The sequence below is a fragment of the Mobula birostris genome, chromosome 18, assembly GCF_030028105.1.
Source record: "Mobula birostris isolate sMobBir1 chromosome 18, sMobBir1.hap1, whole genome shotgun sequence".
NCBI lineage: Eukaryota > Metazoa > Chordata > Chondrichthyes > Myliobatiformes > Myliobatidae > Mobula > Mobula birostris.
The window spans coordinates 14,408,358-14,430,669 of NC_092387.1; the positions used below are offsets into that span (position 1 = coordinate 14,408,358).

Sequence of the window (22,312 nt, forward strand, 5' to 3'; positions counted from 1 at the left end):
ACTCTGAAACTAAAGTGCATTAGTTTCACTCGCCCCATCATTGAAATGTTCCCATAACCTACGGGCTCACTTTCAAGGATGCAATACTTATTGCTTATATATTATCACTCTTTCTTTTTGTATTTGCACAGTTATTGTCTTTTGCACACTGGTTGAAGACCCAAGTTGGTGCAGTCTTCATGTGACTCTGTTATGGTTCTTACTTTATTATGAATTTATTGGGTATGTCCACTGAGAAAATGTATGTCAAGATTATACATGATGATATATACTGTATGTATTTTGATAATAAATATACTTTGAACTTTGATTAATAGCCTCTAAATTTCATAACCAATTCACTTATCAATGCAAATTTTGAAACTTCCTTAGCACAAACTCCCTTGGTTATTCTGTTTCCTACTTCATTCAGTTTACAGTAATATTTACATGAACAATACAATGAAAATTAACTTTGATCAGAACAGTTTCTGAAGGCAGATTGGTAAAAATTAATACTGAACATGATGTACTGCAGATCCCTTATGATTACATGTATTCATTATCTCCTTGACAGATGAAACATTCTGTATTCGATACTACTTAATCACTGAAAATTTAATTGTAGAACTATCACATCAATGTTGGTTATTCAGCAGGAGCCTTCGACACAAGAGGCAAAACCTCTGGCTAAAAATAGACTACGTAACAGTTTCTACCATCATTTTGCATAACTTTAGGGGCAGCACATTGGCACAGTTAATAGAGCCTCTGCCTCACAGCGCCAGGACGTGGGTTCAATCCTGATGTCAGGTGCTGTTTCTGTGTGTGTTTTCCTTGTGACTGCATGGGCTTCCTCTTAGTATTCCTGTTTTCTCCAACATCCCAAAGACATGCATACACAGATTAACTGGTGAATGCATGTCACAAGGAATGCACACCAGCATTTTTACTTCCTTAAAGGTTGGCATGTTAGCGAACATAAGACCATAAGACATAGGAGCAGAATTAGGCCATTCAGCCCATCAAGTCTGCTCCACCATTCCATCATGGCTGATCCTGGATCCCACTGAACCCCATACACCGTCGCCATATCCTTTGATGCCCTCACCGATCAGGAAACGACCAACTTCCGCCCTAAATATACGCACGGACTTGCCCTCTCCACAATCTGTGGCAGAGCATTCCACAGCTTTACTACTCTCTGGCTAAAAAAATTCCTCCTTACCTCTGTTCTAAAAGGTCACCACTCAATTTTGAGGCTGTGTCCTCTAGTTCTGGATTTTCCCACCACTGGAAACATCCTCTCCACATCCACCCTATCTAGTGCTTTCAGCATTCGGTAGATTTCAAAGGTATCCCACCCCCCACTCACATTCTCCTAAATTCCAATGAGTACAGGCCCAAAGTTGCCAAATGCTCCTCATATGTTAACCTCTTCATTCCCAGAACCATTTGCGTGAACCTCCTACAATGGCAACACATCCTTTCTGAGATACAGGGCCTAAAACTGTTGACAATACTCCAAGTGTGGCCTGTCTAGTGTCTTATAAAGGCTCAGCATCACCTCCTTTCTTCTATATTCTATTCCCCTTGAAATAAATGCCAACATTGCATTTGTCTCCTTTACCACAGACTCACCCTGTAAATTAACCTTCTGGGAGTCTTGCATGAGGACTCTTAAAGGCCAATTTATATTTGTGCGTCAAATCGATGCCGTAGGTATGGCGTAGCCGCGTACCCTACGCCATACCCTAGTCTGTAGCCTGACGTGCACTTCGCTAAAAATGTAACTATGCATCGCAGCGATGCAAACCGCAACAACTGTGATTGGTCCACTTGGTAGCATCTCATTTCCTCCTACGCTGCAGTAGCTTCCCATTGGGCGACTGAAGGGCAGGGAAGGAACTCAGGCTGCAATGCTTTCCATAAAGCTTTACAGACCTCCAAAGTTATGGAGGACCCTGTGCTTGACGCCAGTTTGTAGCTAGCTGCTACAGCCTGTTGACTTCCACCTGAAGCTAAAACTTGAATGGTGATTGCCAGTCTCTGAGTATACTGTGCGTACACTGATGCGAAATAAATGAGTTTCAACGCGAAGAAACTCAAACACAGTGGCATAGAAACCCCACCGCCAACTAGCGTTTTGGCGGTGAATTGCTGAGCAACGCAGACACACCAACGCACAAGTATAAATGCTCACAACGGCGTAGCCCACTTGCGTAGGCTACGGCGTAAGCTAGTACGCACAAGTATAAATCAGCCTTAAGACCCTCTGCACCTCTGATGTTTGAACCTTCTCCCCATTTAGATTATAGTCTACACTATTGTTCCTCTTATCAAAATGCATTATCATACATTTCCCAACACTTCCATCTGCCACTTGCTTGCCCGTTCTCTAATTGTCTAAGTCCTGCTGCAATTGCATTGCTTCCTCAGCACCACCTACCCCTCCATCTATCTTCATATCATCCACAAACTTTGCCACAATGCCATCAATTCCATTACCTAAAACATTGAAAAACAATGTGAAAATTAGTGGTCCAAATACTGACTCCTGAGGAATACGATTAGTCATCGGCAGCCAGCCAGAAAAGGCCCCTTTTATTCCCTCCTGCCTGTCAGCCATTCTGCTATCCATGCCAGTATCTTTCCTGTAACACCATAGGATTTTATTTTGCAAAGCAGCCTCATGCGTGGCACCTACTCAAATGTCTTCTGAAAATCCAAGTAAATGACCTGCAATGCCTTTCCTTTCTACACCCTGATGTTACTTCCTTGAAGAACCCTTAACAGATTTATCAGGCAAGATTTCCCTTTACAGAAAACATATTGACTTTGACTTATTCTATCATTAGTCTCAAAGTACCTTGAAACCTCATCCTTAATAGACTTCAACACTTTCCCAAACACTGAGATTAGGCTAATTGGCCAATAATTTCCTTTCATTTGCCTTTCACCCTTCTTAAAGTGTGGAGTGGCATTTGCAATCTTCCAGTTCTTCGGGACCATGCCAGAATCAAGTGATTCTTGAAAGATCATGACCAATGCATCCGTTACTTCTTCAGCAACTGCTCTCAGGACTCTGGGATGTAGTCAATTTGGTCCAGGTGACCTATCCACCACAAGACCTTTGAGTTTGCCCAGCACTTTTTCCTTTGTAATAGTTATGGCACTCACTTCTGCTCCCTGACACTCACGGACCTCTGGCACACTGTTAGTGTTTTCCACAGTGCAGACAGATGGAAGGTACCATTAAGTTCACCTTCCTTTTACTCCTCATATAACTGAAAAAAACTTTTGGTATCCTGCTTTATATTTTTGGCTATTCTGCTCTCATATTTCATCTTTTCCCTTCTTTTAGGTTTTTTAGTTGCCTTTTGTTGGATTTTAAAAGCTTCCCACTCACTTTTGCTACCTTATATGCCCTTTCCTTGGCTTTTATGCAGTCCTTAATTTCCTTCATCAGCCACGATTGCCTACCCCTGCCACTTGAGAACTTCGTCCTCTGTGGAACATATCTATCCTGAGCCTTGTGAACTATTCCCAAAAACTTCAGCCGCCTCTGCTCTGCCATCATCCCCACCAGAATCCTCCTTCAATTCACCTGGGCAAGCTCCTCTGTCACTAATAAAATTCTACAGATGTACTGTTGAAAGTATCCTGTCTGTTTGCATCATGGTCTGGTACAACAGTTCGAAGGCACAGAAACACGAGAAGTTATAGAGAGCAGGAGAACAGCCTAATACATGACAGGCACATTGCTCCCCACCATCAGCAGTATCTATACGAGGTCCTATCTTAAAAAATCAACATCTAACATTAAAGATCACCCACCATCCAGGCCATGCCATCTTCTTGCAACTACTATTGGGCAGGAAGTATAGAAGCCTGAAGTCCTACACCACCAGGTTCAAGAACAAGTACTTCCTGTACCCTTCAACTATTTGGTTCTTAAACCAATTTGCACAATCCTAATCATTATCTCAGTTTAGCAACATCATGACCACTTTGTCCTACAGTGGATTTTGTTTGCTTAAACTGTATTCTTTCCTGAAAAAATACTTCCATTTAATTTGTTTTTCTTGTGTATGTTGCATATCTGCTTCTATGTGCTTGTGATGCTGCTGCTAGTAAGTTGTATTCGTGAATACAACAATAAACTCGACTTTGGTTTAACCCACAATGTGTCGGTGAGTGGAAGAAACCTAAAGCAGAGGGAATGTGGGGAGAATAAAATGCATTTAGCATAGGATTACTGCAAGTGAGTGGTTGATGATTAGTGGGCCACAGAGCCTGTTTTTGTGCTCTATCTCTGTGACTATGAGAAAGTGGTGGGATAGTTTCGAAGGGAAAGAAAATTCTTAAAACAGGAGTTTGTAGTAAACAAGTTTCCAAAATTGAAAAATGTACTAGAAAATAGAAATAGAACTTCATAAGCAAGCAATTAGCCTGAAGAAACAGAGGACAAACGAGTGAAACAAAGAGATTTTAGGTAAGAACAATTCCAACAAAGTAAAGGAAATAATTATAGATCTTTTTGTAGTAACAGAAAACACTTCAGTAGGGCTATGAATATCATAATATCAAATTTTTAAAAATCTACTGTCATCTTTGGAAGAAAAAATAGTTCAAGGAATTATTCATAAAAATAATCAGAAATATAAAGAGCAGATCTCCACAAACATTCAACAGATGTTTCTTTTCAATGAAGTTCCTGCTTTGCAGTATTACTCTTCCAATTTTTCTCCATTTCTCCTTAAAGTTTACAGGAATTTGGCTCAAATTCTTCAGGAGCCTTCCATTACTTGAATGGCTAACTTCATACTCAAGCAGCAGACAAGTTAACCATTGATGGTACCTTAATCCAATCACATCTTTGACAGCCTTGAACAGAACCTTTTCAGAGGTCCAATGGAAAAACACAACTAAGGGGAAAGAAAATAACTGTCACGGTCAAGAAAACCAAGTATGATTTATAGAGGGCTATTTCAAGAGCGAAGAGACAATTTTGAATGAGGTCGGAGGCAACATCGGATGTAGGACAACTCAGGAAAACATAATGTTTGCAAAACATTACTTCCAACAAAGTGAAACCAAATAGCCAGAATGGCAGCGATACTTCACTACCAGATGAACTCAATGCCTTCTATACCGGCTTTGAATGAATAAATAAACTACAGCTGTAAAGATCCCTGCTGCACCCAGTGATCCTGTGATCTCTGTCTCAAAAGCCGATGTTAGGCTGTCTTTAAAGAGGGTGAACCCTCGCAAGGTGGAGGATCCCGATCAAGTACCCGGTAAGGCTCTGAAAACCTGTGCCAACCAACTGGCGGGAGTACTCAAGGATACTTTCAACCTCTCAGTGTTACAGGCGGAAGTTCCCACTTGCTTCAAAAAGGCAACAATTATACCAGTGCCAAAGAAGAATAATGGGAGCTGCCTTAATGACTATCATCCAGTAGTACTCACATCGACAGTGATGAAATGCTTTGAGAGACTGGTCATGACTAGACTGAACTCCTGCCTCAGCAAGGACTTGGACCCATTGCAATTTGCCAATGGCCACAACAGGTCAATAGCAGATGCAATCTCAATGGCTCTCCACACGGCTTTAGACCCCCTGGACAATACAAACATCCATGTCAGGATGCTGTTCATCGACTGTAGCTCAGCATTTAATACCATCATTCCCACAATCCTTATTGAGAAGTTACAGAACCTGGGCCTCTGTACCTCTCTCTGCAACTGGATCCTCGACTTCCTAACCGGAAGACCACAATCTGTGCAGATTAGTGATAATATCTCCTCCTCTCTGACGATCAACACTGGTGCACCACAGGGGTGTGTGCTTAGCCCACTGCTCTACTCTCTCTATACCCATGACTGTGTGGCTAGGCATAACTCAAACACCATCTATAAATTAGCTGATGATACAATCATTGTTGGTAGAATCTCAGATGGTGATGAGAGGGCGTACGGGAGTGAGATATGCCAACTAGTGGAGTGATGTCACAGCAACAACTTTGCACTCAAGGTCAGTAAGACGAAAGAGCCGATTATGGACTTCAGGAAGGGTAAGACAAAAGAATGCATACCAATCCTCACAGAGGGATCAGACATGGAGAGTGTAAGCAGTTTCAAGTTCCTGGGAGTCAAGATCTCTGAGGACCTAACCCGGACCCAACATACCAATGCACTTATAAAGAAGGCAAGACAGCGACTACACTTCATATGGAGTTTGAAGAAATTCGTTATGTCAGCAAATACACTCTAAAACTTCTATAGATGTACTATGGAGAGCACTCTGACAGGCTGCATCACTGTCTGGTATGGGGGGTCTACTGCACAGGACTGGAAGAAGCTGCAGTGGGTTGTAAATTTAGTCAGCTCCATCTTGGGTACTAGCCTACAAAGTACCCAGAACATCTTCAGGGAGTGGTGTCTCAGAAAGGCAGCGTCCATTATTAAGGATCTCCAGCACCGAGGGCATGCTCTTTTCTCACTATTACCATCAGGGAGGAGGTACAGAAGCCTGAAGGCACACACTCAGCAATTCAGGAACAGCTTCTTCCCTTCTGCCAACCGATTCCTTAATGGACATTAAACCCGTGAACGCTACTTCACTTTTTTAATATATATTATTTCTGTTTTTTTGCATGATTTTAATCTATTCAATATATGTATACTGTAATTGATTTACTCATTTTTCGTCTTCTATATTATGTACTGCATTGAACTGCTGCTGCTAAGTTTAGAAATTTCATGACACGTGTTGGTGATAATAAACCTGATCTGGATTCTGATCCTGATGCTGAAGACAGGCAATATGAGCATAGGTTTGGAATGGAACTCTGTAACGAACTACTCCAGGCAGTTTATAAAGAATATGAGCCAGCCCAAGGAGTACAACTTGTTTTAAAAAGTGTATTAGTTGTGCAAAAATGCTTTATTTCCCCAAATGAATTTGATTTCAAATGACAAACCTCTACTTGGTTCAGCTGACTCCCTTTTTCTCCTTTCCTCATGTCCTGCAGCTTCTTCCAAATCTTTGAGGGTGGGATCCAGTAGCACCCAGTCTTCTGTGTAGAACACACTTCGCCGGTTTTCATTGTTTGCTCTTCCTGGTTTCAGATTTGACATTGAGTTTCTGCAACGGATTCAGAATTGTACCAGTATCACCCAGATTACTGTGTTATTCATGAATCATGCCTAACATCCAACATAGAAAAACTTATTTATGTATAGTGCCATTGAAATACTCCAATGTGCTTCACAAGATTCAAAATATAACTTTACTAAGCAGTTAGCCAAATACTTGCTTAGGAAGTTTACTTTAAGAATAGCTTAAGGGTTCTCTAGCACATCCTTAGATTGTATTGGTTATTAACACAAATGACGTATTTCACTATATGCTTCTATGTATATGTGATAAATTAATCTGAATATCAAGAAACTGAAGATGCATTAAATCTAGAAACAAAATCAGAAAATGCTGAAAACAATCAGCAGGCCAGGTAGCACCTGCGGAATAAAGAACAGAATTAATGTTTTTCAAGTTGAAATCCTTCAGGCATTTTGATGAAAGGCCTTTGACAAACAAATTGTCCCTCCTTCCAGACAGCATTCAGCACCTGAGTTGAATGCTTCCAACATTTTCCAATATTTCAAGGATTTTTTTTTCTCAGAGGTATAAAATGAGAGGATAATACAAGATTATCACCCTTGTACTGCTGGCAGATTTCAGCACAATATTATCAGAAAGCACTTTCAGATGAAATGTTAAAATCTCTATTCTCCTATGGGATTTAACACCTCCTCCCACTTCCTGAAGGGTAGCGCTCTGGTGTCCTGGACATAATTTATCCTTTGGCATAACTCACCAATATAAGTTAAGTTAAAGTCTGTCCCGAGCCTTATAGGCTCATCAGGCCGGTGCTTATGCCGGTTTCCATGGTGTGAAGCGACTGAGAGTACGAGACTCCCCCTCAGATAGGACGCCAGTCTATTGTGAGTTTAACCCCCAGCATTTTGCTGGTACCCATTTTCAGCTGGGTGGACTGGAACAGTGTGTGGTTAAGTGCCTTGCTCAAGGACACAACACGCTGTCTTGGCTGGGGCTCAAACTCACGATCTTCAGATCGCTAGTCCAATGCCTTAACCACTTGGCCACGCGCCACATTCACCAATATAAGCAAGTTAATCAAATGTTGATTTCAAATGCAGTTCATTGTGCTTTTTTCTCTCTTAAAATGCAGCTACACTCCCTACATAACAGTAAGGTAATTTGGTGGCTATGAAACAGCTCGGGATCACTGAACAGCACTATACAGAGAAAAGCTTTTCCCTAACAGAAGACTGACCATGCAACAATTGTAGAATTGGATTCAACAGAGATTTCAAAAATATTAATGACAATACTTGGGTAGGCTTAAGATTTTTAAATTAGATTTTTTATTACTTTGACAGGTTACTCATCTTAATGTTTGTTCCTCAAGGTTCTTGCAAAAGGAATTTATAATTCTTTAGCATCATCTTTCTACTGTAACTTTGGCTAATGTATGGATTGCTCCAGAAAGGAACTAACCACAGGCAATCTGCTAAAGGTTTCAATGTTCATGAATGAGATGGCCATGTGTCTCTTTGTTTTCTGTAATTTACACCTCTAGCAAAGAGGTGGGATAGAAACTCTATCTAATGCAGTATTAATGCAAAATCATAAACAGATTTATCCTGAACAAGGTATTAAGCCACATCTAAATATCACAAAATAAAGACTCCAACACACTACCGATGGTGTACCTTTACAGGACTAAAATGGGGGGGGGGGGCATTACCAAAAATTAGCAAGCATACCTACAACAGTCAAATTACACTTTGATTGATTTTTACACATTTCATAACAAGCATGGCGCATCAACTTTAAAGCAAGTTGGTGCTGCAATAGTTAATCCACTATGCTTTCACAGTGGAAAACAGCTTTTCATCACTATGGTTTTAGATCATTTTAATTTTCAGTTTATGAAAGCATTGAACTGCTTCCATGAATCCTTTCAAATGGTGGGAGGAAGTACACTGTCTGGATCTCAACTCAATTACTTTTTGATCCCAGATCATCTTCTAAATTCTTTAAGATTACAAGTGGTATTGTTTACTTCAATGCAAGATTTATTATAAGCTTCTATAGACTGGTTTCAATTTTAGCACTTGAGTCCTTTTTATACCTGTATCAAACAAATACTTTGCTAGCAGCTCATGATTATTTTAAATGAACAATGTAAATTGTGAATATTATATCATGTATTTTAAAATTGCCATAAGCATTCAGACAAAAAGTCTAAGAGCATAACAATAAACCAGTGCTCTGTGGGTCAGTGTTACGTCAGGTTCAATGTAAATAAAATTAACATTCAACAACGTCCAATGATAGCTAAACATCACCACCACATCAGGAGCAAATCTTTGAAATTATACTTTATGGAAACAAAAACAACTAGATACTTTAAAGCTGCAGTGAGTTGAATACGGTAACATGGCAGGGAAAAAGTTAATTAAAGGAAGCATGGAAATAAATTAATGAAAGTACTCAGTTTTAAAAGTGTGCAGCACAAGGCCATTAGTTGAAGCAGAAAGTTTGGTGGAGTTTAAGAGGCTTTTAGGCAGACACATGAATCTGAAGGGAATGGAGGAATATAGATGATACACAGCAGGAGGACATAAAAATTGGCACAACACTGTGGGCCAAGTGGCCTGTCCCATGCTGTAGTGTTCTATGTGCTATTAACTTTTCAAAGTAAAATGCCCCTTTGCTCACCTTTTCACCATGTCCTTTCAGTGTACGATTAATTGGTCAGAGAATAAAATTGCATAAATTTAGAATTTGTATTTGAAAATACTGCAGAGTTTCACTGTTACGGCCTTTATTTTCAAACTTAGGCCTCCTGGTTATTTGGTAATTAGTAAGGTCAAGAAATTACATTCCTTTCTTAACTACAGATAAGATTAACTCACCTGATCTCTGTGCCCAAGTTTTTCAAAGAGAAGTTAATGGTTGTAGGATTTGGACAATTTGCTGCGCGTTCACCCACCAGAGTCTCTAAGGCAACCTCTTCATCCAGTACACTTCTTGCACTCTCAGCAACATCCGTTGTTTGGGGAAGAAAGGGCGCATCTGGAATCAATATAAAAACTTATTATTGTCTGCATCTGTACTAACATCCTTCAAAGACTTCAGCAAAAGCAGTATGGTAACCCACATTCCTGAACACAGTGGAAAACATGAAGCTTCGTTAGCCTGGCAAATTTAAATTTAAATCATTAGCAATGTAATTACTAGCAGTTTTCTGTTGAATGAATAGATGCAGTTTCATGTAGAACTATCAAAATAAATTTCCGGTAAATATTAATTTTGTTTTCCAGTTCAATTAGACTTTTTTTATACATCCTTCCCACAATATTTCAAACACAGAACAACCAGCAAGTCGAGCAATATCTGTGGGAGGGAAGGAATTGAAGTTTCATGCTGAAATCCTGCATGAATACTCAACTGGCAATGAATCATCTGTAAGGTGTGGAGACGCCAGTGAAGGATGGCGTTGGGCAGGCTGTGGCAACCAGTGTGGCTGCTACCTGCCAAGGTGTGGTGTCAGCGTGCACCCTGTTCAGGATGGTGAGTGCAGCAGCATCTGCTAACAGGCTATCTATGTCCGTTGGTCTCTGACATTATCTTCTGTTGGGAAATGATGGACATTGCTGCTCCTCTGTTTTTATTTAGCTGTATAGCTCTCCCTACTTGAAGATTTCGCCATGGCAACAAGCCCAACACCACTTAAGCTAGGTTTCCAGTACAGGAGTATACAGCCTGAGCAAATGTCTCTTTTTTAAGAAAGGCACAGAAGGGTAGATCATTGCCATAAGTGTTCAAGTTAGTGGGCCAAGTGCACTATAATGAATCATACGGAGCAGTGTTAAGTGAGGTACAGTGTAAATAATATATAAATAATTAACAGCATTTAAGTGTGCTACATTGAGCAAACAAGGTGAAATATTTCATTGCATTCTGTATAGAACAAGGCACTTGCTGGAATTTGAATTTTCATCCCTCCCCATCTCTGAATATCAAGAGGTTACTGAAGTAGTCTTAACCCACTCAGCCCACTTCAGTCCCAAGCTCTCTCTGCTGTAGTTATCTCTTTTGACTGTCCACTGTGGGAAGGATCTTTTGAATGGTGAGAAAACTATGCTGCAAAGTTCTCCACAATCCAAAAGACACCAACACACAAGCAGCATAATTGAGGTAGTCAAAGCGTGCCACAAGATTTTGACATGTTTAGACATCCCACCCTGCAAAAACTCATTTCAGGGAGGTAGCACCATCAATTTGCGGGAAACTCCCGGAACTTCCAGGAGAGGTGGGATGTCTGCAATAGAGTAGCTCCTTAGCAGCTAGCCAGCTAGTTTAAATAACATTAGCTATGCTAATGAACGAATGACAACTGTTAAACTCACCTCAACATGTCTTTTACAGTCTTAACCCACCATGGGCAATAGAAAAGTCATTGTTGCAAACAGTGCAGTGAGCAACACTGTCATTATTTTTGACCCCTATTAGGCAGGGGTACACTTTAGTGTAGTCTGGGGTGACGTACGTTTTATATTTTCTTTTTTTGGAACACTCTGCCACTCTGACTTTTTTCGGAACTCTCTTGCTCTTGCTCTCGCGCGTGGTTGCTCGCTCTTGCTCTTTCTCTCTCTCTCGGCCACTCTCACTCGCGCTCGCTCTTGCTCACGCTCTCTCTCGTGGTCGCTCTCACTCGCGCTTGCTTCCTTGCTCTTGCGCTCGCTCTCTCTCGCGTGCTCTCACGCTCTCTCTCGTGGTCGCTCTCACACGCGTTTGCTTTCTTGCTCTTGCGCTCGCTCTCTCTCAAAAAATTGATTTCCGTGATATTGTATATAATTTGCGGGCATCAGGGAGCCACAATTAATATACGGGAGACTCCCGGAACTTCCAGGAGAGGTGGGATGTCTGCATGTTGGAATTTTGCACTGAAGAGGCATTACATTTTTTAAAAAGTGTATTAAGCCAAGATCCCATAAGTGCTCAAGGAAGGGCACAAAATACTTAACATACTGTAACTGTCCAAAGTAGCAAGTGATTCTCCCAATACTGTTAAAAATAATTCCTTCACTGCAAAAAAAAAAATGACCAGCAAGCTGTTTTTCAGGTTTTTGCTGGGTGCGAATTAGCTGCCAGTTTTCTCTCAGTGACCATTTCTGCTGTGAAGCTCTTGGATACAAAAAGCAAGTCCTCCTCAAACATGTGAAATTATACCCCTTGCAGTTGGCTCTTTGGGGACAGTGTCTGAGGAACAGAATATTAAGAAATTCTATTTATAGAATGTATCATGCTGACACCTTAGAGAGCAAAGCATTCAAAACTTTGCAGTTCTTAACTGCATCACCTTGTTTATTCAATTTCCTGTTTCCTGACAAAAACCCAACATCTGCACAATATGGGCCAGGAAGCACACTTGAAGGGAACTATCAGCAATAAACCTCTACTCTGCATGTCTGTTACAGTTTATTTCCTGGCTCTGCCTGCTATGCAAAAGGACGTTAATAAACTAGTAATGTATGAGGCACATAATGCAGTCTCAGAAAACACTAATCCAGTACTGATCTACCTAGTCATAATCGATTGCATGATAAGCCTCATGCACATGTCCAAACACCTACAGAATCACTGTAATTGCCACTGACTGGGCACATCTAAGAAATGGAGCCAGAAAATATAACGAAGGAATATAGTTCTGCTCACACTAGCAAAGATTTATAAAACCCCACTGAGTTTTGGAAAACATGGAAAACAAAATGGATAATGGAAGGAACAGTGCAGACTGCAGTTCAAGCACATACAGCACTTAGATTATACATGGGGAGTTGCCAAGATCTACTCTGAAACACAGCAAAAGCCAAGTAAGTACAATATGTTGTCCACATCCCCTCTTAAAAACTCCCCTTGAACCACAAAACAGCATACAACCAATCAAGGTCATTATCCCTTTGGGGAGAAACTGAATGAGGCTCTCCGTTGGTTGTGATTGACCACGGATGTTGTGTCTGAGCTGCCTAGCCAGTACGCAAGCCAGGGCAGTAAAATATGGAGAGCAAGCTCTTGACCATGCAAGAGGCTCCCCCTCCCCATGCAGCTGATGAATCCAAAGGAACAGCAAAGACCAATGTCAGCAGCATTGCAGGAGTTGTCAGAGTCAGTGCTGAACTGAACTGGGGACTGCAGTTCTGGATTTTTCCTCAGGGTTTACTACCTAAGCCTTCCCCACCAGTGGAGTTTGAGAACAGAGTTTTCCTTCTAGGTGAGTTGCCAACCACGGTTGATGAGCCCCAACTACCTGAATGAGTTGAAAAATGCAAATTTACAACATCAAATGCAATATAAAATATTAAAATCAGGTATCACACTCTCAGATATTACGTGTGATGGAAGAGAAAAGCACTCAGGTCACAATCCAAGAACTGTCCTTCAAGCACAGATGAATTTAAAGTTAGCATTGAAATAAAAACACAAAATGCTGGAACACATAATGGGTCAGACAGCATTTGTGGAGAAATAAAGTTAACTGTTTGGGTTACTAACTCTTCAACTAGAACAAGTTTGAAAACAAGCAGGTTGTAAATTGTAGAGAAGTGGGAGCATAGAAAGAACAAAAGTAATATCTGTGACAGAATGGAGGCTAAGAGACAGTGAAGCAGGCAGTGACAGTGTCAGCTAAGGAAGGGCAAGGAAGTCTTGTTAAACACAGCTGGTCTGTCTGGAGCTCAGCTGACACAGAACTCTCACTTCTCCAGAACTTACGCGTAACAGAAATTACAGTTTCAAAGAAATCGGAAAATGCAGCTCCAGAATCCCTAATAAACCAGTTGGATGCGAGTCTCTGTTGATCTGTAAAACTGTCTGCTCTGTAGGTGAGTGCATCCATGACCTACACACATTTTAGTATGAGTACACAGGGCACTAAAGTGGTTAATACCAGGACATCTGACCATCTGCTCTGATGCTGCACTGAGCAGTGCCCACAGCAGAATTCAGTTGTGACAAAATCTTATACTTTTCACTTTTGCCCTTACATTCTGCCATTACAGTGCCATTCATTTGAATAAAGATGTTTTCTTTTATTTTAATGTTTTTATTACTTTTAATTAAATAAAAGTTAAATTATTTCAACTTTTTAAAAGAAGAGTTGCTGATTAACAAGGACATCGAGAAACAAAGGCCTTTGATGGCATGGATTGTCAGCAGGATCCAGGAGCGGAGCCTCAGGATCTGCTGCCCATGGCTTAGTCAAGATTTCAGCCTGCTCCACTGCACAGAAAGGCCACAGCAGCGAGGCCTCCGGCTCACAGTTAGAGAAGCTGCAGGAACTGCACCAACGTTTGCATATAGCAAAGTCACAAAACTTTGCTTGCCATGTTACAGAAAGTAATCGAGCAATACAACTTTCACCGAGCCAATTTAGAGTAGGGGTTCTCAATCTTTTTTATCCAATGCACCTTACCATTAACTGAAGGGACCGAGGACCTCAGGTTGGGAACACCTGATTTAGAGCCCCTGCTTGCAGACTTACACAGGAAAGCTCTTCAATAATAAATTAATGCAATTATTAGGATTCAAAAGGCTTTAAAAAACATCTATTTCAATTAAGTATACCCCATAACTCATGAGTTAAAGTCATCTTATAGACTTCAACTAGTGCCTAATATTTGGGAGTGATTGTTATTTCCAAAATCTTCCTACAAACACGACCAGGAGCTGTCACTTTGTACACATCTTGTTGCACACACCTACGCTGTAAACAGGTGGTGCCTTAAAGGTTGACCACAGATAATATGTCAAAATTGTGGTTTCAAGCTGCAACCGTTAGCTTTAACGGTGTTATTTGGAACTGTACACAGCTATAATGCACATCACAGCACAAGTAAGGGTAGTGCAAACTTTTTAAAAATGCATGATTTTATAAAGCATACCATCAGAAAAGAATTGTAGATACTGTGAGAATAATGTTTTGGGTTGAAAATATATCGTCAGAACTGTTGTGATGTATCTTAGCATCACAACTAATTTCCATGAACCCACTAGCAGAATTGATCACTAGATAACATTTTTAAAGCAAGATTGTTTCTGGAGTAAATAACTGTTTCTCTTCCCACAGATACAGTATGACCTCGTATTTCCAGAATTTTGTTACTTTACCACCACAAAAACTGCATTTTCAGCATTCTCTGATTCTAGCTCCTACCCCTGCACAAGCACCTTGCTTCACACTGATTTCCAGCCAGTCTTATCCCACACTCCCTTTATTCCACCATCTGTTAATATTACAGCTGTTTTAATTACAATATCCCTTGATCCTGCCAAATAGTTTGCAGCTATTTGACACGGTTGCTCTGGGACCTCTGCTCCTGTCTCCACAGGGGAGTCACTGAAGGGATGTGCCAGCCATATTTTTTTCCCATTTTAACAAGATTTTCTAAACATTTAAAGCAGAATTCTAAACAAACCTGTCCTGTGAGAAGCTAGCAGCTGTAAAGAAAGCTTGAAAGGCTGTTCCAGGAAACAAAAATGTGTATGACCTTCACCAGAAAGCCTCAACTTCAACGTGTTAAGTGATTTTTAAATGTTGCCGATCCTTGCAGTCTGGGCCACTCAAATGTTAGCTGCCCTTAGGTACTGTATTCTTGTACCTAAAGGAGGTAGTCCCTGTCCAGCAACCAACTGCCCCAAATCCATAGCAAGTTAAGGCTAACATCTGAGTGGCTCAGACTGCGAGGATCTAGAACCAGGCATAACTGTTCATTTATTTGAGAAATGGGACATTTTCTTTTATAGGATCCCAACAAAAGAAAATATTCCCCACTTCAATCCCAACATCTGTGATTTAATTATGCATCTAAGTTTGCCTGATGTCTATAACTTGTTTCACTTTCACAGTTTGAAGCAATTTCCATTCTCACAACTAGCTTTCAAATTCCCCTCTGAACTACCTACCATAGGTGCCTCCAAATCCTTCTTCATAACTCAGATCTTAGACTAGGAATCAGCCCATTAGCTTTAACTTGAAAGACAGGAACCTTTAACTTAAAAGGTCTCAATTTATCAGTTAGTGTCAAGAACCAAAGACGCAATCAGATCATGTGCCTTATTGGCAAACTCTGGCTTCAGGAGGAGGAGGGTGATCTTATTGAAAAGACAACATCCTAAAGGCTCTTGAAAGAATACACTTCCACTGGAGGAACAGGCACTATGAGGGAGCATAGCTGCAAATTGAGATACATAGAATTTCTTCTCAGAGGTCTGGAATTTTCTGCTCTGGGAGCTGTGAAGGCCAATACACTGGGGTATTTGAAAAAGAGGTAAATAATTTTATTTTGAAAGCATGATAAGGGAACTGAGGAATATGGGGAACTGGCACAGAGGAGTTGTCGAGGCTCTGGAACACATCAACCAGGACCTTATTAAATGGCAGGGCAGGCTTAAACTGCTTAAGAAAGAAATGTTAGTAGCATGGGCTAATACTTGTAATCTGGCTATTGAATCCAAACTGCACTTTACAGTGATGTGAGCCTGATGTGCTCTATACCAAAGGTGGTCTCTAAATATATTACTTATCAGTTGATTAATGTCCTCCAATGTGCACCACAGATACACAATTATTAAACTCTAGATGGTTATATTCCGCCACTGTCACACAGCAAGGAAGGTAAATAATTATTGCTTTATTATTAGCACATACCAAGAGCAAATCACAAAATACCTGGTTCATTTTCTATCTTGATCATTTCAAAATTTATGCATTTATTTAACAATTTTGCCTCCTATCCAAGACGTCATGCTAAAAGGACAGTAAAAGTTGTGTAAAGCTACAGTATATTCGACTTTGCAGTTTATTGTTACTGGCATTACCGAGACAGAACCTCACTGATCTAAATGTCAACTGATGCAAGTTGAGATTAAAAAAAGGGCTGTTACTGATATAATTTACCCAAGACACTATTTATCACATTTGCTGTATTTGAATAGCTGCATACAAAAAAAGAAAAAGGATAATTATTCAGGCATTTTGGAGCAATCTACCTGCAGTTCATCACAGAACACCAGCTCCTCTCCTTGGCAAATGCCGAAAATAATGTGAACAGACCAGTTTGAAGGAAAACTGGAAAATTCCTCTCCAAACCGCTAAGTGGTGAAGCAAGTTCCAGATGACAATCATGAAGTCTTGTTTTTTTTCTGTAACTCTGGGGAGCTCAAGGGGAGGGTCAATGTGGTGCACTTGCCAGCTCTTTGAATGGTACTTTCCTTCACATTCCATGTGTTGTCAATAGCTACATTTCTGTTGCTATGATATACAGAATGTGGTCAACGTTTTCTAGAGAATTCACACAATAAGCTGCACAGTAAAATAAATGCATTAGCACTTTTAGACATGTACAGAGACATTTTGCAGAAACTTCAGGTTTACAATTGCTGGTGTATAACTGATTTTATTTAATGCATTTTCAAAAGCAGAAAAATAATCTACATAATTTCAGGTCAAACAGAGCTTTCCTCAGCAACTCTTCGCGCTACTTCTTTACAAAGGGCTGAGTTTTTGCCAGGATAACCAACAAGTACACTCCAAATTCATAATCATAGCAATTCAAATGGTTATTTGAACCTTTGAGGGAACCTCAAAACTACAGACGATAATGTTCTCATTTATACTGAATATATTTTCAGTAGAGAGTAGGCAACAGTCAGGCACATGAACCTATCCCTGTGTCCCCTTTCTTGGATCTGTTTTCTCTAATTGTAAATCCCTTGTTTTTCTAATGAGCTCAGATAAATGAGCAGGAAAGACATTGCTCATTCACACCGTTAACCCAAGATTGTTTTTAATATTTAAGTTGACATGCAAAATAATGTAGAAAACAGAAACAGGAGCAAGATATGGCCAGTTATCCTCTCGAGGTTTCTCCACTGTTCAATAAGACCATAGATGATCTAACATTGACCACTATGCTTTTCCCAGTTCAAGCTTTGTTAAGGAGCCTAAATAACGACTAGGTAGGTGACTTTCCTTTCTTAAACAGATTTACAAGTACTGTACTGAAAACCTGTGCTGACCAAATGGCTGGAGAACAACCTTTCATTGCTCCAGTTGGAGTTTCCCACCCACTTCAAAACTCCATCAATCATACCTGTACTCTAAAATGGTCAAGACCTAGCATCTTTGGTCAAGAGCAAGGGTGAGCTGCCTCAATGATTATAGCCCAGTAGCACTCACATCTACCGTGAAGTGCACAGAGAGTTTGTTTATGACTAGAAATAACTTCCTGTCTGAGCAAGGACCTTGACCTGTTGCATTTTACCTACCGCCACAACAGGTCTACAGCAGACGCTATTTCACTGGCTATCCACTCAGAGTACAACACCATCACACCATCTGTACCTCCCTCTGCAATTGAATCCTTGACTTCATTGGGAGATCTCAGTATGGATCAGTAATACCATTTCAACCTCACCGGCAATCAGTGTAGGAGCACCTCAAGGATACGTGCTTAGCCTGCTGCTCTAATCTCTTTACATTCATGAATGTGTGGCCAGGCACAACTCAAGCAGCATCTTTAAATTCATCAATATCACCATTGGTGCTGGCAGAATCTCAGATGGCAACAAGGCGGCATACAAGAGCCAGGTAGATCATCTTGTTGAGTGGTATCACACAACAACCTTGCATCCAGTGTCAGCAAGACCAAGGAAATGATTGTTGACCTCAGGAAGAGCAAGTCAGGAGAACACAAACTAGTCCTCAGCGAGGAGTCGGGGTAGAAAGGGTAAGCAGTTTTAAGTTGTTGGGTGTCAGCATCTCAGAGGATCTATCCTGGGCCCAACACACAGATGCAATCATGAAGAAAACACCCCACCAGCTGGGCTTCATTAGGAGTTTGAGGACATTTGGTATGTCACCAAAAATCCTTTGCATATTTCTACAGATGGATGGTGAAAGGCATTCTGACTGGCAGCATCACCGCCTGGTATGGAAACTTCAATATTCAGGTTTGAAAGAGATTGTAGAGATTTGCAGCTAGCTCCATCATGGGCACCTCCCCCCCACCCATAAGAGAACAACTTCAAAGGGTTGTACATCCTGAAGAAAGAATCCATCATTAAAGAAGTACAGGAGCCTGAAGGGACACACAGAATCTTTTAGGAATAGCTTCTGCCTCTCTGCCATCAGATTTCAGAACGTTCAATGAACACCGCCTCACTATTCTTCTTTTGGATAATTTATTTACTTAGTAGCTTGCATTGTACAGCTGCCACAAAATAAATTTCACAACATGCATCAGTGATAATAAACCCGATTGTGATCTCACTGACATGAATACTCCAATATTCCAGCTGAGCACAGTCCTATACACAATTGCTACAACCAAAGGAGCACTGCATTTCTTGATTATCATGACGTATGTAGTTCCTCCCCCCAACCCACCCAGGATAAACAAGCACAAGTTTACTTCACCAACAAGAACCAGGTGAAATGATAATTATTGTTTTTCAAATTCTTCCAATGCCCTCTGTTGTCCTAGTGCCAGGCTCCCTACATCTCTGTGGGCTTCTCCAATTTACAACCTCAAAAATACTGAACGTATGCATGCAGGGATGTGCATGTTATTTTGTTAACATGTGAATATATTAGAACAGAAACACACAAATGGAATTGTCTTCCTCACACCTGGTGTGGATCCTGCTATTTCAGTCGAACTACTGTATTTATAGAAAGGTAGAACAGATATTGAAAGCTGAAGTAAATTGTAAATTAAAGTCTGATGCAACTACAGATGTGTACTTTTGCGGTAGTTGCCTTGCCAGATAACGAAAGCAGCAATGGGTTCAGGCAAGTAACAACTACAGTTGAAGGCAGAATCTGTTCAGTTATACTCTGTTCAGTTATTGACTACCACTGAATGATGCTCACAAATCTCTTGACTCTTCATTACAACACTGTTGGCTAACTAAAGCCCTTTCCAGAATGGAGTGTATCATGGAAAACATCTTTAAAAATTATATTGACATTCTCTTCACCCCTTAAAGACAGTGGGTGATGACTCAATTGAAATTTTCAACTGAGGGTTTTATTAGACAAGTGTTCATAAACCTACACAAAATCAATCACAGAATTTTAACATGACTGAACACTTGAGAAGCATGTTGCTCCAATATTATGAATACACTTGCATGGTACTACTGATCTGTGGAATCATTTTCTTTTACCACCACTGAATAATTATATGTATCTTATGCAAGAGATCCATTGAAAGCATCTAACTGCACTCCATGATTGCTCCCTTATCAGATGCACCATTGTAACCAGCTATTGCACTCTATCTGCATCCCCAAAACCAAAATCTGTATCAGAAAATACAATGAGACCCAAGTAACTGCAGAAAGAAGGAGACACTTCAGATTCTGAAACAAAATGACAAACAGCAGACAGTGGTAAATGAGGTCAGGACACAGGTTAAAAATTAAGTAGTACATTTTGCTCAAATTCTATTCATCCATTTCAAGATGCAAGAATGAAACCAAATAAATGCCATGAGAAACAAGGCCTTCCATTGCCACAGGGTCTTTTTAAAAGACCAAAGTTCATATAAGAAAGCTGAGCCACACCGCATCCAATTTCTCATCCAGGCAGTGTACGATGTGCTTGCAAGCCCATCAAACCTGCACACATGGGGCATAGCAGAGTCATCTGTGTGCCCACTGTGCTCCAAGCGAGGAACCTTGGAGCACATCCTCAGCGGCTGTGCAAGGGCACTTGGTGCGGGACGGTACCGATGGAGGAATGATCACGTCCTGAAGACCATCGCTGAAGCCATCAGCGCAGGAGTTGAGTGGGCGAAGCGGTCCCGACAGTCCAAGCAGGCCATTGCCTTTGTCAGAGCTGGGAAACAGCCAATACCTGCCAAAAGAACATCTGCAGGTATCCTGACCTCTGCAAGGGACTGGCAGCTGTTGGTGGACCTCGAACGGCAGCTAAAGTTCCCCAACCATATTGCAGCCACCACCCTGCGACCAAACATTGTCCTTGTGTCTGAGTCTACCAAGCAAGTGGTGCTGCTGGAGCTGACAGTCCCATGGGAAGATCGCTTGGAAGAGACCTTTGAAAGGAAGCTCTCCAAGTAAGCAGGATTTGTCAGCAGGATGGATGGAGAGCGAGGTGTCTCCCAGTGGAGGTTGGATGTAGGGGACTCGCAGCCTGTTCTTTAGCTAGAGCCTTCAGCAATTTGGGCATCGAGGGAGAGAGGAAGAGGAGAGCAGAGGGCCTCAAGATGGCTGTGGCTCAAAAGAGGTGAGCCATGGAGTCAGAAGTAGCTAGCCATCTGGACACAAGCTGAGGTCTGATCAGCCCTGGCTGGGTCAACTGGAGGAGGTTGTATGATGTTGAAAGACCCGAAACACCCGATGATTCCAGGAACATCACTGAAGACGTGTCCAAAAGCATCAGTAGATGCATGTACACAGCATATAAGAATGATTAGCTGTCAACAGCAAGCTGATTTCAGTGCTATATGAATATTCATTTATATCAAAATGACTGGACCTTTTACAACTCAACTTATTTTTATAAACGTTCCTTTCCTTCATGTTGCACTCAATGGAGAGAATGTTCCAGAAGTCAGAAGGACAGTAAATCCCAAAATGGGCAAACAGCTTCTGTTGCCAAGCAAAGGAAGGTAATGACTGAACTGTTGCTCTTGGATCTAGGATGATATGTCACACAGTACAATGATATCCACAAAATATTTCTTACATTAAAATCGGATATCTTATGACTGTAAAATTGCAAACATTCCCCAATCAGTATCAAGGCGAAAATGTTATAGCAGACTTAACACAAAGAATAGGTACACTTGCTTGAAATGGTCATCCAAAAAAGAAAATAATCAAACAAGAGATTAAGTAATAGCATTGACAACCTGCTATTCAAATAGTTGGTTTCAGTAACAGAGAAATCAAGACATTACTAGACTAAAAGTCAACTATTCCCCGTCATCTTTCTTGAATTCATACAAATGTTAGATCAGCTTCATCATTACTGGTTGCCTTCCAATTGTGGTCAGGGTCAGATGTCTGCAGCTGCTCCAGAATTTCAGTTGGGACAGCTTCTCTCTCAGGTCACCCAAAGGTAAAATTACACCTGCGCACCAGACTGCTCCTACCAATTTGCTAGAAGCAGAGTTAAATTAGAAATAAAGGTAGTGTGTTAGGGAG

At 40.9% G+C, this 22,312-nt stretch overlaps 1 protein-coding gene across 2 annotated transcripts in view; it reads right to left on the reverse strand.

The window, feature by feature from the left end:
* Positions 1 to 22,312, reverse strand: part of tbc1d2b (TBC1 domain family, member 2B) — a 113,358-nt gene that overhangs the window by 38,593 nt on the left and 52,453 nt on the right. For both annotated transcript variants that reach the window (XM_072282239.1, XM_072282238.1), the window contains exons 3-4: positions 9,991 to 10,150; positions 6,966 to 7,129 (exon numbers count right to left, since the gene is read on the reverse strand). In XM_072282239.1, the coding sequence (XP_072138340.1) occupies positions 6,966 to 7,129; positions 9,991 to 10,150 (324 nt within the window). The remainder of the gene's footprint in view (positions 1 to 6,965; positions 7,130 to 9,990; positions 10,151 to 22,312) is intronic.